This window comes from Brienomyrus brachyistius, unplaced genomic scaffold (genome assembly GCF_023856365.1).
Source record: "Brienomyrus brachyistius isolate T26 unplaced genomic scaffold, BBRACH_0.4 scaffold48, whole genome shotgun sequence".
Classification (NCBI taxonomy): Eukaryota; Metazoa; Chordata; class Actinopteri; order Osteoglossiformes; family Mormyridae; genus Brienomyrus; species Brienomyrus brachyistius.
The window spans coordinates 947,193-960,307 of NW_026042323.1; the positions used below are offsets into that span (position 1 = coordinate 947,193).

The following is a 13,115-nucleotide window of genomic DNA, read 5'->3' on the forward strand; positions in this document are numbered from 1 at the left end:
GTTTGCATAGATCTAAGGTTATAAACATTAAAAAAACTTAAAATTAGAAAATATAGACCCTATATTATAGGGAATATGCGAGTCATCGAATTGATATTGTAACGAACCCAAACTACAGTAGCGTCAGTGGCTGTAAACGGAGAACAGATCACCACCAGACTGCAGCTACAATTACAAAGATAATTTTATTCAGTACAATTCATGCAATGACCCATCGGGTCGGATCTGGATTCACAAAGAGTTCGGTCCCGCTTTCTCCCCGTAGCACACCACCCCTTTTTAAGCGTGTGTTATTAACCCAGGCTACCACACAGTAAATCCCGCACCACACAACATCCCCATTAGGGCACGGCACACCAATAGCACTGCAATGCACAGTAATCCCCACACTTCGGGCACAGGCAAGCGTTACGGGACCAGAACCGCCTCTATAGTCCTGTCCCGACCCTAAGCGGTTACACTGCGCATTTAAAACACACAGAACACTCACACAATAAAGACATAGTTAATAAAGAACACCCCCCTCCCCCCGAGGATCAGGACCCTCCCCCGGGGAAGGAATAATCACACCGGTCCGTCACCTAGAACGTCCCACGGAAAGGGAATTTCCCTCCCCCCCCCAATCCGTCCCTATGAGGGTGCCACTACTCCCGTCTATCAACCACCCCGTCTAAGCAGTGGTCATAGCCTCCTACCCCCACTGTCCTGACTGTCCTCGCCCTACCGCACTGGGAACTGTCCCTACAGCCCACTCTCTGGCTTCACAGCCGGCAGCCCTAAACGGCATACGAGCGGCACCTCCCTCCCGGACCCCACCCGTACGGTGCCTACCAGACCATATCTCCCTAACGCGCCTCCCACTCCCTCTCTTAACCCCAGATCCCTCACAACCCAGGAGTAGCCACTTAATTAACTATTACCTTCCACGCCCATCCCTCACACCCCACACATCATCATTACACTCCCCCACCCTTAGGGCAGACTCGTCCTTGAGTCACAACATTTCATAGTCCTTGGACCATGTTGGTGGCCTCCTCTGACGTCGCAGACGAGTCTTCTGAACTGGAGCCCCTTCCCTCCGTTCTTGTTCCTTGGCCCCATGCATAGCAGCAGGCCCATCGCTGTGTGGCTCTGGAGGGACCTTACGGGCTCGGCTCCGCCAGGTTCAGGTAGGCTGGACCCCTTCCCCCTGCTGCCCTGGTCCAATTGCACTTGCCTCTTCTGGCCGATTCGCTGCCATTGCCCACACTTCTAGCCCTGGCACCCCCCCTCCATCTCGCCACCCTTTTCTACTTAGGGCCGTGGTTGCGGATAGCCACCACCAGGGGGGGAATCTTTTAGCTCAGGCAGGGTACCAACAGGCATCACTTGGTCTCTGCCCTCCTGATTGGCAGCCTCTGTTACAGTAGAGAGAAATGGTTTAAGTCGATTAAAATGCACCACCACCTCACTTCCCCCTTCCACTGGTACCACTCGATACAATACCTCCGTTGCCCTTTCCACCACCTTATATGGACCCTTAAACCTCCTCTGTAACTTTGGACATAACCCCCGTCTTCTAGCCTTCCTCCAAACCCATACCAGTTCCCCTCTGAATAGTACTGGACTTGCGCTCTAAAGTCATACGCTTGCTTCTGCTTACCCGAAGCTCTTGCCTGATGACATGTCACTGCTCCCACCACTGTGGACAATATGTCCCCTAGTCTAGCCACATATTCCGTTACAAAGGAAAATCTTTCCCCCTCGTTGAGATTCAACATAACATCCACTGGCAACACTATCTCTTGCCCAAAAACAACCTTGTACGGTGTAACCCCAGTACTAGAGTGAATACTACTCCTGTAAGCCATCATCACACAAGGCAACAAAACATCCCAATTGGACTGATTTTCCTCCACAAAGAGAGACAACATTGCCAACAATGTCCTGTTAAACCTCCCAATCATCCCATCTGACTGGGGGTGATAAGCTGATGTCTTAGTCTTTTGAATGTTCAACAATTGACACACCTCGTTGAATAGATTTGATTCAAAATTTCGGCCCTGATCTGTATGGATAGAGCGAGGGGCCCCCAAGCGACAGACCCACTGCTCCGCCAAGACCTGGGCCACAGTGGAAGCTTCCTGATTAGGAAGAGGGAATGCCTCAGTCCATTTTGAGAAATAATCCCCAATGACCACAATGTACATATTTATCCCTGGAGTTACCGGTAATGGCCCTAAAATGTCCAATGCTACCCGTTCATATGGCCTAGCGGTTACAACAGACTGCAGCGGGGCACACCCCTGTTTCCCCCCCACTTTCCGGGAACCACAATCCACACACTCCCGACACAAGTGCTTAACATCCCCAAACCATCCCAGCCAATAATAGCGATCTTTCACCTTTGCTTGCAACTTTTGTATTCCCAAATGACCCCTAGTGGTAGCATCATGCAACTGCCTCAAAATTTCTGGCACCAAAGACTTGTTGATAACAACCTGGACTTGGTTTGCTGCATCAGAATGCAAAGGTGGATATCGTACCAACCTAGAACCCTGCAACTGATCCCACACTGATGCATATTTCCACAACTCATTTGGAGGCTGACTGCCTGCCCTCCCTCCCTTCCTTTAAAGCAAAAATCTCCCGCAGCTCAGCATCTCCTTGCTGATCCTGCCCCAGCTCATCACACTCCTCCTGACATGCCACTGCCTCCTGACACACCTCTCTCACAGCACATATCACCTCTCCCCCTTTTTCCTGGGTAGCTGGCGGTGAGTCTGAGGTTACTGGCAGAAAAGCGGGCACTCTAGAGAGGGCATCCGCATTAGCGTGTCCCCGACCCGGCCGATGCACTCTCTTATATTGGAAGCTGGCCAGCTGCTCCACCCACCTAGCCAACTGCCCCTCTAAACCTTGGAAATTATGCAACCATCTTAAGGAGTTATGATCTGTCCGTAAGATTAACTCCTTCCCCAACAAGTAGTATTTAAAATGTTTTATGAAGGTAACCATACTTAACTCCTTCTTGGTTGTTGCATATTTCCTTTCTTGTTTAGTCAAAGCCCTACTAGCATATGCTATCACCTGTTCCCGTCCCCCTTCTACCTGGGACAATACTGCCCCAATACCTACATCACTCGCATCCGTATCTAATATAAAGGTTTTATTAGGGTCAGGGTAAGACAGGACTGCTACAGACATCAAACTAAGTTTGAGCTGTTCAAATGCTGCCTGACAAGCTTCTGTCCATGTAAACCGTCTGCCCTTCTCGGTCAGCTGGAGCAGAGGACGAGCAAGTTCAGCAAAACCCCGAATAAACCTCCTATAATAAGAGGCAAGGCCCACAAAACTCCTCCCCTCTGTCTGATTTTTAGGCACCGGCCACTGGCGCACAGCTTCCACTTTAGCCGGATCAGCTTTCACACCCCTAGCCGATATTATATGACCCAAATACTGCACTTCTGTGGCAAACAAGTTACAGTTCGCCGGTTTAACCTTCAGATTAGCCTGACGCAATTTCGTTATAACCTCATCCACATGGTCCAGATGTTCTTGAAAGGTACGGCCAAATATTATTGTATCGTCTAAGTACACCAAACAAGTAGTCCACTGAAGACTCGCCAACTCTAAATCCATGAGACGCTGAAAAGTTCTCAGACTGTTACACAGGCCAAAACTCAGCACATTAAATTGGAAAAGGCCTGACGAGTGATAAACGCCGTCTTATGCTTATCTTTTGGATCCACCTCGACTTGCCAGTACCCACTGGCTAAATCCAATGTAGAAAACCAGCAAGCCTTGCTCAAACTACCCAACGCATCATCAATTCGGGGTAAGGGGTACGTGTCTTTACGGGTAACATCATTCAATTTGCGATAATCAACGCAAAACCGAAGGCCACCATCTCGCTTCCGTACCAGAACCACCGGCGCTGCCCAAGGGCTATTCGAGGGCTGAATGATGTTATTCTCCAGCATCTGCTTTAAGTGACCAGATACTTCCTCCTGCAAATGGAGGGGGACACGGCGGGGAGGCAACTTTACCGGCTTCGCCTCACCAGTATCAATGTTATACAACATCAGGCGAGTTCTCCCCAAATCTCCCTCTCCGGCACTAAATACAGACAAATTCTTCTGCAACGCGGTATAAATACCAGTCATATCAGATGAGGCAAACCCCTTCTGGTGCAATCAAAATATGTTACAAGCCTATCGACTGTCCAGGGCACAACAGAATCCTCCTCATCCTCACCCAGGTCTACATTTTCTGCTTTCCGACTCACCTCAATACCCGTATGCAAGGTACCTACCCTCATCCCCCCATCATTATATTACACTGGCTAGATGCCGAATCCAAAGGCTCCAACATACCGTCAAAAGCAGCCCCACCTGTATTCTCCACCTTACCAGCAATGATTGCCTCACTTCGAGGGGGGGGGGGGGATTACAGTATCTTCTGGAACCATGACGACCCGAGGCTTGTCCACATCTGCTGGCACAAGGAGAGGTAATAATTGACCCATAACCCGACACTCCTTCCTACCAAAATCCAACACCACCCCATATTTACTTAGAAAGCTTTTCATCCCCTCTTGCATCTTAGACACCGTGGTACGAAGCGATTTTACCTCCTGCCTTAACTCCTCTACCACCCCCAACAACACCTCCATTTGTTCATCCCTTTCTAATTTATGCTCCACCACTCCCCTCACTTTAACGTCAGGTGGCAAAGAAGTCTGCTCCAAACTTCTCAGCAACTCCATTTCAGAAGCAAGTTCAATGACATCTTCCAGCGTATTAGGCTTGGCACTACACAGGCTAACCCGAAAATCACCGGTAGCAAAATGCGTAATAAACTGGTCTCTTGCCAACAGATCACAAATCCGACGATCAGCCGTGGGATAAGCCCTAGCGGCTAATCTCCGTAAGGCGTTACCAAATTCCCTTGCCGTCTCGCTATGCAGGCGGCGACGGGCGGTAAAACTAGCTCTATTCCAGTCACTACTATCACCAGATTCAAAACACCTTGCCATAGCCGCTTTTAACAACCCATAATTACTTTTAGCCTCACTCGGCATCCCACTATACATCTCTCTAGCACGGCCAGACAACAGCAAAGACATAAACTTAATTTTCAGAGACTCATCCCACCTGTTTACCTCAGGCGCCAGATAAAATTGTTCCGACCAGTCAGACCACTCACCATTAAAAGTTTCCGGTATAAATATTGGGTGAGCAGGGGGGGCCACCGGGAGATTGAGAAAACACTCTCTACACGTATAACAGGACAATCAGCGCCCTCATAATTAGGAGATTGTACACTGTCCTCCGCCTCCGATATGTTAAAGCTAATTCTAGGTTTCTAAACGGAAAAACCACAAAGGAAAGAAATGATCCCACCAGTCAGACCTACAGTGTGAGGTGTAGAGCTGGGTGGCGTTCGATGCCATTGGCTTTAGATAAACTGAACTGTCAGCGCTGTCACTCTAGCTTCACCATCCCTTGTGGAACTGGAGTGCTGACATTTCAGGGACTCCCCATGCCTGCATTCCCACTCGCCTCTCCCTCCTACTTATGCTGCCATTGCCATATCTGCCGGAGCTTGCACTTTGCACTTCATACTGCACTCACCTAACTGTTAGCACTGCCTATAGTCTCCCCTATACTTTGACTAATTGCACATTTTATTTCCCCAACTCCTCCTGGGGTGTGCTGCCTGGAGACCTCAATCTATCAAGATTTTCAGCACACCCTGCTACATGTGACATGTACCCATGACGTCCTTGCATCCAGCTCGTGTTCTGCCTGTGCCATCTTCCATGTATGACCCGCTGCCTAATTACTTCTGGTTGCCTGGCGATTGGAAGGAGAGTCGGCACGGGCTTGTCATCACCTCCCTGCTCCCCGGTTGTGCCTCAAATCCTATGATTTGGACAATGTGACTTGGCACTTAGCCATCTCTTCTATTCGACTCTCCCTGCCGGCCCCTGGAGGTTGGGCTCCCCCTTTGAGTCTGGTCCCTCCCAAGGTTTCTTCCTTCTAGAGAGTTTTTCCTTGCCACTGTCACCTATGTCTTACTCACTGGGGGCTTTGGGTGGGGATGCTGTAAAGCGCTTTGAGACAATGTATTGTTGGGATAACGCGTCATACAAAAATAAATTTGTTGTTTTTCTGTTTTAAAACCAAATGGGAAAACCGTAAAATCACCTTTTTTTGTTTCTTTTCTATGAGTAAATTCAGATCTAACAGATACCAGAGATGTAAGATACAGCCTAATGTGAACTTTATCTTAATTTTACAACATTAACAGTCCCAGTCATAAGCTTGGAAACACCCACCCTTAGAATGGTGTATTTTTGTAATATTTTCTACATTTTAGAATAAAATATGAAGCCTGATTTTTTGTTTTCTGCTTTTCGCTTTTTCCCCTTCTGACAGAAAAACCAAAAAACGCTGCTGTTGTTTAGTTTTTCTGATTTCGTTTTGGACTGGAAAACCCAAGGACAAACGATACATGGACTTTTTGCATTTGTTTGGCTTTAATGTGTTTGATATAAACCTAGAGTTGAGAACCTACAGATGTGTGTGTTTGTATGAGTAATCCATCCATCCATCCATCCATCCATTTTCCAAACCGCTTATCCTACTGGGTTGCGGGGGGTCCGGAGCCTATCCCGGAAGCAATGGGCATGAGTCAAGGAACAACCCAGGATGTGGGACCAGCCCATCGCAGGGCACACTCACACACCATTCACTCACACATGCACACCTATGGGCAATTTACCAACTCCAATTAGCCTCAGCATGTTTTTGGGCTGTGGGGGGAAACCGGAGTACCCGGAGGAAACCCCACGACGACATGGGGAGAACATGCAAACTCCACACACATGTGACCCAGGCGGAGACTCGAACCTGGGTCCCAGAGGTGTGAGGCAACAGTGCTTACCACTGCAGGACCATGCTGCCTGTTGTATGAGTAATATAATGTAAAAATTAAATTCTATTTTATGTCCAGTACAAAAGGCAAGCATATCATACAGGTAAAACACCCACATTTAAAAAATGTTTTCATGAAAGTCTGTAACAGTAGAGTGAAGGAACTGACCAGTGGCTGGGCTACTGATATATGGTATGATGATGACCATTGAATGTTTCTCAACTTTTTAACCCTAAAAAAACACACCACTTCCAGAGATGATATATATATATATATATTATTTATTTAAAATGTAATGTTTCCTGGGGGCTGGGGAGGACACCTGCAGGAGAGAGACAGATATTGATCATGTAAACATCCTTCAGCAGTGCAGTAGTCATACTTCACATTTTTTTTTTGGGGGGATTGTTAGGGGGGGGGGCACATGCAGCCATGGTACCTAAGCTCTGCTCAAGTGAGATCTGTGTTACAGGGAAAGGTCCATAGACCTTGCTTATATGCTGCTGTTCCACAGACTTCCAGTAGGGGCTCCATGTGAGGAAAGAGCGAGGGCTATGCTCTCTCTCAAGTACACACAGAGTCACAGAGTAGGTCAAAGAAGCGAAAACAAAGTACCATACCTGAGTTGTTGTCACTGAACACAAAGTCCCGGTTTGCTCCAAACTACAGGTGAGAAAGGCCCTCCTCTAAATTGGCCTCTCTCATGCGGGACGGGGGCCGTAAGGTGGCGTGGACCTCAGGAGCAGCGTGCAGCAGTATGAGCAGCCATGCCTGTGCCAGCAGCACCACTGCCTGTACCCGGTTGTCCCATGTTGGGGACAGGCCAAGCGCCGCGTTGCCATACAGGCAGAAGGTGATCCAGGCCACCCACAGCAGGACTGAGGCCAGGCAGGTGATGAGCAGCCACGCGGTCCTGCACCTCCACCGTGGCTGCTGCCTCCACAGACTGCAGGCCGCCCCCACCAGTGCTGCCAGGAGCAGGACCAGCACATAAGTGGTGGCCAGCGCAAAGTCCAGCGGCTGGTATTCACAGGCTGGCTGGCATGTGGACATCGTGGCTAGAAGGATCCACTCCGGATCCAACACGGCCAAGGCCACCGCCAGCCCCATCAGTTGACCTGTGCTGGGGCTATGAGCACCTTGTCCCAACCGGCGCAGTCGCAGACCATGAAACACGAGGCATGTGTTGCAGATAGCAAGCAACACCCCCCTCAGGACACGCCGGGCGAAGCAGAGGCTCTCTTGCTGCTCAGCGATGTATCCCAGGCTGAGGCCACAAAGCCCAAATATGGCTGCGAGCAGCAGGAGTAGCGGCGCCACCCCGCTGCGCTCCTCAGCCTCTGTGATCTTCCGCAGGCGACACAGTACCACCAGGAGCAGGATCAGCGAGGCGAGGGCCGCCGCCGCTGCCGCCACCACCACCACCAAGCACCACACCGTATCCAGCTCACACAAGGCCGTGTAGGGCCTTGTCAGGATGGAGCCGGATCCGCAAGGCGAAGCTTCGTCCCATGAAGAGCTGCCCCCCACCAGGGACAGGACGAGGAAGGTGAAGAGATTGATAGAGGGAGCCATCACTGGCAGGGAGAGAGAAAGGAATCATTTAATGGGTTGAAGAAGTATTAGTCCATTAAAAGCAATGTAGCCTGCTGCTGTGCAGGACACATCACAGGCGACACGCTGAGCATGCTGACAGCTGAGCAATGGACTTCTGCAGTGTGAGACTACATGCACTTTCTTAAAAAGCAGTAATCAATGCCATGTCAACCAGCTGAACAACTTCACAAGTAAATCGGCACATTATATAGGCCACCATCGTTATAAAAAATAATTATTATTTAAATTCAGGGGTCTCAAACAAATTACTGTATATGGCCGGCCGATATCAGAGAAAAATTAAAACCATGTAATGTCATTCCAGCGCAATTGACACCCGCCAGTCTGCATGTTTTGCGGTCAGGAGTTTAGCATCTCCCAGTGTTTTTTTTAGTTTAAGACCTTTGATCTAAGTGAAGTATACATTTTGAAGGGGAGGCCTTACCTTCACTGTCAATGTCTTTCAGCTTCACTTGCTCTTACAACACGTACGATGCACTCACGAATCGTTTGTGTTTGCTTCTCCCTTATCAAACAGATTATTTATAAGCGGTGCATCATGACGTAGTACTGCATTTTTTACGTAATGGAACGCTAACGTTCTAAATAGGGTGGGGGCAGGGAGGGGGCATTAAGTGTCATCCTTTTTGTGTTTACTTTTGAAAAATTGAGATATAACCTTTAAAAAGCACGGATATAATGTAAGAAACTTTTAAAAAAATAAATACAAATAAAAACGAGCAAATGCATTCAATCTCATTTCTTGTAGCTAGTGCTGGAAACTTTGGTGGACACCAATAACGATATATTTTTGTCCAGTAATATTACCAATACCTAATGTTTGTCCAAACCCATGCAGCGCTCTAAGAAACTCCAGCTTCTGCGATTCCCCCTGCAGACCGCTACGGCTGATACAAAGACAAATGCGCAAAAGATGCTAGTAAGATACAGAGATTGGTCATTGGTTAATATTATATAAATACGCAATTAATAATATGACAAGTGGCAGTATTGCTACACGATTAAATAAACGACAAAAACAATAATAATGACTGATAAGTCATAACGCGTTTTTTTCTTTGATGGTGATAACATGTACATGCAGTACACCGATACCGAAATAAGAGAATTAATGCTATTAGCAGAAAATTATTACTGGAGACATAATTGTTAGGACACCCTCGGCAGGGAAACGCGGACCCAGGAATGCGGAACAGAGCGATCTTTATTAGATCGAGCAGGTAACAGGCTTTCAATGGGCCAGGCAAGAAGAATGGTCGGGGACAGAAGGTAGATTCGGTAGCCGGGGAGATCCAGTCCAACAGGCAGGCACAGGACACGGAGACGAAGGGAAGGGGAGACGAGAGATCCTGGGGCTGGCAGGGAAGGCAGGACGGGAGGTTCAGGGACGAGGGCTGCTCTGGGAAAGGAAGGCAGGCAAGGTAAGGAACGAGGGAATGACACTGGACAAGCAAGCGCTCGATATAGAAATGAAACATTGGCCATACTTCGCAACCCCCGTTGCGTGTGCTGTCCCTTTGTAGTCTCCAGTATGCAGGCTTAATTGATGACATCCGCCGGTGTACGTGACAATAGTTATGTTTCTTCCCGTTTGCAATCAAAGTGTGAGCTTCGGGCGTGACGTTAAGCGGAATCCCAGACCGATTGTATAAAAACGCAACAGGCTTCATTTGAGACTGTATAGGCTTCTGAATTTTTCGTATAGGCTTAATTTGAGTCTGTTTTCAAAGTAAATTAAAAAAATATAGATAACTGATATGTTATCAGTTAATTTTTCAAATATTCTCATTAAAGTGCTTCTGTTGAGAGGGCTTAAATTACGAAAATGTTAACATTGTTCAGTTATTTTTATGTCCAGTGTTGTGGAGTAGCTAACTAAAATAATCGACGCTACTAACTTTACTTCTTTCAGTAGCTTATCGGTAGAGCAAATACTTTTAAAACGCTGTAGCTTTTCCAGTAACTATTTTTTTCCTTTTTTTTACAAATAGCGATATAGCAGCGACATCGTCAAAAATATTACAGGTCGTCGATCGCAGTCAAAAAATATATTTTCATTTCAACATTATTTTCCGCGTTTTTTAATTCATTTGGTTTTTGATGTAGTTAGCATCTCCCTAGCACGGCCACACAATAGCAAAGACATAAACTTAATTTTCAGAGAATCATCTCACCTGTTTACCTCAGCCGCCAGATCAAATTGTTCCGACCAGTCAGACCACTCACGCCCCACACCATTAAAAGTTTCCGGTATAAATATTGGGTGAGCAGGGGGGCCACCGGGAGATTGAGAAAACACTCTCTAGACGTAACAGAACAATCAGCGCCCTCATAATTAGGAGATTGTACACTATCCTCGGCCTCCGACATGTTAAAGCTAATTCTAGGTTTCTAAACGGGAAAACCACAAAGGAAAGAAATGATCCTACCGCTGCCACCAGTGCAACTAACCTAAACTAGCGTCAGAGGCTGTGAAAGGAGAACAGATCACCACCAGACTGCAGCTACAATTACAAAGATACTTTTATTCAGTACAATTCATGCAGCGACCCATTGGGTCGGATCTGGATTCACAAAGAGTTCGGTCCCGCTTTCTCCCCATAGCACACCACCCCTTTTTAAGTGTGTGTTAACCCACGCTACCACACAGTAAATCCCGCACCACACAACATCCCTATTAGGGCATGGCACACCAATAGCACTGCAATGCACAGTAATCCCCACACTTCGGGCACAGGCAAGCGTTACGGGACCAGAACCGCCTACTGTATATAGTCCTGTCCCGACCCTAAGCGGTTACACTGCGCATTTAAACCACACGTAACACACATACAATAAAGACATAGTTAAAACAGAACACCCCCTCCCCCCCAGGGATCAGGACCCTCCCCCGGGGAAGGAACAATCACACCGGTCCGTCACCTAGAACGTCCCACGGAAAGGGAATCCCACCCCCCCACCGCCAATCCGTCCCTATGAGGGTGCCGCTACTCCCATCTATCAACCACCCCGTCTAAGCAGTGGTCATAGCCTCCTACCCCCACTGTCCTGACTGTCCTCGCCCTACCGCACCGGGAACTGTCCCTACCGCCCACTCTCTGGCTTCACCGCCGGCCGCCCTAAACGGCATACAAGCGGCACCTCCCTCCCGGACCCCACCCGTACGGTGCCTACCAGACCAAATCTCCCTAACGCGCCTCCCACTCCCTCTCTTAACCCCAGATCCCTCACAACCCAGGTGTAGCCACTTAATTAACTATTACCTTCCACGCCCATCCCTCACCCTCCACATGCACACATATCATCATTACACAGTATTTGAGGGATGGAGGGATGAGAAGAGTGGGATAGAGGGAAATATAAGGAGAAGGAGGTTCCTCGGAGCTCCGAGATGTGTTTGGCTGTAATAAATCTGGAATATAGCTATATGACAGTTTTTGATAACACCAGCATTTATTTTTTAGGTTTGTCGAGCTCCGTCAAAACAATTAGAACGAGTCCCTTATGTAACTGGAACCCCTCTCACATGTAAACACAGTGACACGCTACAGCGTTGGTTTGTTGTCTGAGGCTATGATACTGACCACAAACACATTCTCAAATTTCACTGCACCAATCACAGCATATGCAGGCAGAAAAATCATAGCAAACAACATTCAGCATTAGACTCTAAAACCGTCTGTAATGTCTGTGTTTATCCAGTGGACCATAAATTAAAATAAGCTTTCCTATTTCAGTTTCTTTCAGATGTTATAAAGTAGTAAATAAAGAATCATATTAATTAAACCATGTATTACTGACTATCAGACAACTTCAACAAGTTACCAAATGGATGCAAAATCAAAGATATTCATTTGCGCCTGGCACTAACCATGTACTCCTTCACAGTACTAAGCCATAGAAAGGGCCCCAATGAAACCCCTGCATTCCTGCATCGCAGATACTCTAATCTCAGCATTTATAAGATTATATTTGTACTACCTGCCAATTTTTATATTAGATGAGACTAAAAATTGAGAAATATCTATATGCAGAAGTAGTTTTTCCTGATAAGAAGGATAATATCAAGACTGTCAGCATTTACAAATCGAATTATGACATATCTGAGTAGCCCAGACTGTCCGGAAAATGGCTGACTAATGTACATACAGTGTAATAAGCTGATAATCAAATGGATAGAAAAACGCTCAATAATGGACAGGATTCAAAGGGTAAATAAGGTGCATCATGTGGAAGAGAAGTTAGGTGGCATGGGGGTGCATTGTGAGTTTCATCTGGTAGCTAGAAGGGAATAAACAGGGCTTTGGGGGGGGGGGGGGGGACTTCTCCGGGGGCTACATTGCTCTACCTTTTTTTAAAATGATTTATTAAAAAAAAATCTTTTCTTCTTACACTATAATGGCAGGTTTAGGACTAATACAGTACAGTCATAACCAGTGTCAAGGATTCTATGCATCGCTACACAGAGACAAGTCCAGATATTGAGCCCAAGGCTAAAATTGTGGTTTACTTACAAGTGCACTTTGGTGGGCAGTGGGGGTGTTTGTCCTTCTCTGCTCACATATTCCCCTCTTATC

At 47.3% G+C, this 13,115-nt stretch overlaps 2 protein-coding genes across 2 annotated transcripts in view; both read right to left on the reverse strand.

Moving 5' to 3' along the window:
• The window catches only part of LOC125723415 (G-protein coupled receptor family C group 5 member B-like), a 337,495-nt gene extending 328,137 nt beyond the window's left edge, over window positions 1-9,358 (reverse strand). Inside the window, exon 1 of the mRNA XM_049000029.1 lies at window positions 9,111-9,358. The gene's annotated coding sequence lies outside the window, so the exon portion shown is untranslated. The remainder of the gene's footprint in view (window positions 1-9,110) is intronic.
• On the reverse strand, window positions 7,573-9,425 carry LOC125723401 (G-protein coupled receptor family C group 5 member B-like). Its single transcript, XM_048999994.1, has 3 exons — window positions 9,352-9,425; window positions 8,963-9,043; window positions 7,573-8,498 (listed from the first exon to the last, which is right to left on the reverse strand). The coding sequence occupies exon 3, from the start codon at window positions 8,494-8,496 to the stop codon at window positions 7,585-7,587; it is 912 nt and encodes a 303-aa protein (XP_048855951.1). The 5' UTR covers window positions 8,497-8,498; window positions 8,963-9,043; window positions 9,352-9,425; the 3' UTR covers window positions 7,573-7,584.
• Window positions 9,426-13,115: the final 3,690 nt, after the last annotated feature.